This window comes from Austrofundulus limnaeus, unplaced genomic scaffold (genome assembly GCF_001266775.1).
Source record: "Austrofundulus limnaeus strain Quisiro unplaced genomic scaffold, Austrofundulus_limnaeus-1.0 Scaffold1217, whole genome shotgun sequence".
In the NCBI taxonomy this organism is placed as follows: Eukaryota; Metazoa; Chordata; class Actinopteri; order Cyprinodontiformes; family Rivulidae; genus Austrofundulus; species Austrofundulus limnaeus.
The window spans coordinates 14,792-19,245 of record NW_013953619.1 but is presented as its reverse complement, the minus strand read 5'-3'; the positions used below and the strand labels follow the sequence as shown (position 1 = coordinate 19,245).

The window sequence follows — 4,454 nt, the reverse complement described above, 5'->3', positions numbered from 1 at the left end:
GGGGAGGGACTACAAGGTTGTTTCTGTTCAAAATTTTTCTAAGTTTTTGGGTTCCCAAGAAACTACATACAGCAGCTTTAAGGCATTATTTGAGCTTTTGAGATATTAATCAGCTGCTCTTGGTTATAACAAACCACCATGTTACTATGGTTAAGCTTCAAAACAAATGCACAAAAGTATTAAAAACTTTCAGCAAAAATCCTTCCAGCTGCACAGCATCTGATAGAGGGAATAATTATCCAAAAACTTGCAATTTTTATGCCTAAAAAAGAAGAAATATTGTTTAAAAGCTGTATTTCAGAATGAAAGTAACAGAGCTGTTTTAGCATGCTGCCACCATGAGTGGCACAATTAAGTAAGTAAGTAAAGTTTTATTTATATAGCGCCTTTAACAGAAATAAATTCACAAGGTGCTGTACATTCAGGGAAGTGGGGAGGGGGCAGTTAAGACGGGTCATGCAGTAAACACAGTTGCGCTACCAACTCTAGAAACAATTTTGTTATATGAAACATAAAGTCACTTAGCAGGAATGTTGTCTGAGTTTATTTATTGCAATAAATATGAAAACAGAGTCATCAGGCTGTCTGTCAAAATATGTGCTCACCTCCTCTGAGGAAGTGTGAGGGCCTCCTGTATATAGTGATTAACAAACACTGTTATATCAGCTTAATAAAGCTTGATTTCATCCTAAGGGCCTTGGGTCAAGAGAAAAAGTGGTAAATACAAGTGATAACTAAGAGTGACTGCTGTTAACATCTTGTTCTGGCTGTAATCATTCTATCTGCTGATAAACAGMGTGCCATGAATAACTGGATGATTAAACTATGTCAGTAATTACAGGTCTGTAAAACCTCTTGTGGAACAGTTGTAAGGACCTACCTTTATTTCTGCACCACCTGAGGAAAGCTGTGATTGCATATGGTCTTTGCCAGCATGACCAACAACAACAGAGGACTGCATAATTGGATCTGTTTATGATTTTTTTTGGTGTAATTGTTTAAGAAAAAAATAAAATAAATCAAAGGCTGACTGATCCTTGTCCRCTTTGTCAGATCCATTCCATCCACCAGCGCAGGAAGGTGGTGGGCCGCACCAAGAACTTTGACCAACTAGTGGCAGAACTCAAGATGAAGGTTCGAGAGAAAGGGGCTCAAGCCCTGGAGGGAGGCTCCTCCACTGGAAGGTCCCCCAGCCCTGAGGCCCCCAGGGAACAGACTGCTGGTCCACACTGCAGGAGACCTCTGACCAGCTTTCCTGCTTTCAGGTCAGAAGAGTCACTACAGTTAACATTTCTTAATCTGGAGACACTTCTGCTACAGTATTTTCAGGACTAMAAGTCACTTCTGAGTATTCAAAGTCAAAACAGTCAAATGTATCATGAAAAGGAAAAAAACTTAAATAAGTCACTTAAAACAGTAAAGTAAAAAAGTCAAAGTTGCACCTGACCAATTACACCAGAATTTGTAAGTCTTTTGAGCTTTTGAGACTTACACACTGTGTGTGTTTGTTTCAGCGTCGATGACTGAATATAAACCTCATTTTCTGTGTTTCATAAGAGAGATGAATGTGGAGGACAGACCACAGAAATAGCTCTTGATSTGATCTGGMTTTATTTAAATGAATGACTACATGAAGTGAGTTTCTCGGAGGGGGGCATGGTCTCTAGGTGGAATGCTGAACATCATTAGCTTACCATCCTCTGTTGTCCTGCCCTCAAGTTTAGTGTAGTCCGTTATTGTTGTCTCACAAGTCCAATGAAATAAGATTTGGGCGTTTGAAATATTTTTGATTCCTGTCAGAGCTTAAAGCAAGGCAGCTCTGTGCGCGATGTAAACAGAACCAGCACAATGCATTTCAAAAAGCAAATTAAGTTCACCAATCTTACTGAACGAATGAATGAATTTAGTTACGAGGACAGTGTGCAATTAAAACATAAACATAAAAACATTTGATGCATTGCACCAGATTTAGCCTAATGCWAGTTTACATCTGTAGTCCTCCAGATAATAAAAACAAAACAAAATCCAACAGTAATAAAAATAAGAAAACAAAATAACAGAAAAATAAAAATAATATAAAATAAAACATTTTGCAATTAATAATAAAAATACACAAACACCCAAACCCACTCTCCAAACATAGTTAAAAGGTTATACAACTAAACATCCAATAAAAATTTGTGATTGCAGTATTAAGTAGATTTGAGATATTCCACATGATCACCCCAGAAACCAACCAAAGAACTGCAGGTCTCCACATCCCCTGAAAAACATCTGACACATTGCACCCAATCCAGCGATAGGGCAACCCGACATCTGCATTTCCACCAAACAACAAACATTACTGATAAGCAATAAAAACATCAGAAATAAATTAATTAAAAAATATACCTATATTTAACAAATGTAATCATGCTCACCTCCACCCCACCCTTCAACTCCCCCAAACCAGAAGCAACTCRAAAACCGATTACCCCGTGCAATTCAGTGATTCATTTTCCTCAGTGCAGGAAGACTAACTTCTGCTTTTTTGCCAGCCCCTCACAAGTTTCCCTCACATACCGTAGGAACGTTATGACAGAAAACTTTTGTGGTTTTGAAAGCATGACTTATATATCACAATATACTGTGAAACTAGTAACCAGCCCATGCCTAGTCTTCAGGCTTCAAGTATCAGGTCTGTGGTGAGATTGGACCCAAATGCAGGRAGGCAAGCAGGATCAAAGATAAAAAAGGTTTTATTAAACAAAAAAGCCAACGTGGTGGCAAAAACTACAAAAACTGAGAATCCAGGCAAAAAAATACAAAGAGCAGAACAAGAGGCAGAACCAAACAATGACCGGACTCTGAAGTGGTGAAGAGAGGCTGGTTAAATACAGAGCAGGGATGAGTGGAAGTGGAAACAGCAGAGCTAATGATAAGTAAAGACAMGTGTGAAATGGCACGAAGAGGACACAAGATGGAGGCAGAGTACCACACATAAAGCACACAAAATACACACAGATCCTCACACATCAAGAAGTAAAGCTGAACTCTCTCCGTCAGCTGATGTTATAACCAGTCAAAATGAACATTTCGGGGTCACTGCTGCAGACAGGTTCATTTCACACAGGGTAAAAAAAACTTACGAGAGAAAAAATAACAACGTTTTAACACTGTATAGTTAAAAATTACATTTCAGGACAATATTCAAGTTCACAGTARGATCAATACACACTTTAATATCTTTAAAAAGGAAAATTTCTTGTTACAGAAATGTAATGATTGTTTTTTTAATATAATTAATTAATAGATTAATGAAAAGCTCAGCCAGAGGTTGTMTAAAAAGCTATTCCAGATCAGAGTTCAAGAGAAATCATGGCCTGTAGGGTCAAGAGGTTCTGTTTGAAGAGAGGTTTTTTATACTACACTTGTACAGCTTTGGCTAAAATAAAGAACTAGATTATTAACTAATTATTTGRGAGTTAATATTGCCTTAATGGTCAGAGGTTAAAAGAAAAGGCTAACCTGTAAAACCGCAATCGAAAATATGGGTGCTCCTAAKTCTTGTCCTAAGAAAAAATGTTGGCGCATCACTGCAACCAGTGCAAAACGTTAGTGTAGAACCCTGGTTGGGTTGGGTGAAGTGTCTGAGGTGGAAGAACTTTTTGTTTCTTGTTAACGGTGGAGATGGAAAGAAATAAACTTCAGTTGCATGGGCCACAGCGCAGAGTTCTGACTGGAGGCKATGCACATGATGGCTGTCACTGGGGATAACAGACAGAAGATACAAAAATTATTGTCACTCTCTTTGTCACAAAACCTGTACCTTGAAGTATAAACCAGCCTTAAYCATTCACRCTTAAGTTTATTAGTACCYTTACCTGAAGATGTGTATACCTGCCTCTGAAAATGCTTCTGGTAGGAAAGAGGAAAGAATCAAAAGAGAGAGGTGGTGTTAAAGTGTGTATAATATATAATATAAAAGCTGACCAAAGGTTCATGTATAGTTTTAAACAAGTTGACTTTGTTTTGCAGTCGACCTGTGCCTGAGTACAGCTCAGAGGATGAGAAGCACCGACAAGATGAAGCTAATGTCAAAGCCTCCTCCCCTCTGGTCCACGGAAACATCTCCAGTGATGACAGTGAGGCAGAAGGACCTGAAGACCTCTCTGAGTTTCCAACTTCTACTGCACATCCCAGACCTGTAGCAGTAAGCCCTGTTTTCATTTGGCTTTAATAATGCAAAAAGACAAGGAATACATTTAGGCTAATAATTCCTTGTTAGATTTATTTTTAAAGGTTTTGTATTGTTGAAAATATGCATTTTCTAAGAAATGTTTAAACTTATTTTTAAAGAGTTCTTATTCATTATTGAAAAGTTTAAAAAGAGTTCACAAGKGCTTTAACCTTTTTTTAGCTTATAGTACTATAGAGCTAAAACAGTGACAGCTTACATTGAAAAACAGATTTTG

The 4,454-nt window shown here is 37.8% G+C and overlaps 1 protein-coding gene across 1 annotated transcript in view; it reads left to right on the top strand.

Annotated features, from left to right (window-relative positions):
- The window catches only part of LOC106534595 (ataxin-7-like protein 2), a gene marked incomplete at its 3' end in the record, with an annotated part of 18,503 nt that extends 14,311 nt beyond the window's left edge, over positions 1-4,192 (top strand). Inside the window, 2 exon segments of the mRNA XM_014031286.1 lie at positions 1,054-1,265; positions 4,018-4,192. Coding sequence (XP_013886740.1) covers positions 1,054-1,265; positions 4,018-4,192 — 387 coding nt within the window.
- Positions 4,193-4,454: the final 262 nt, after the last annotated feature.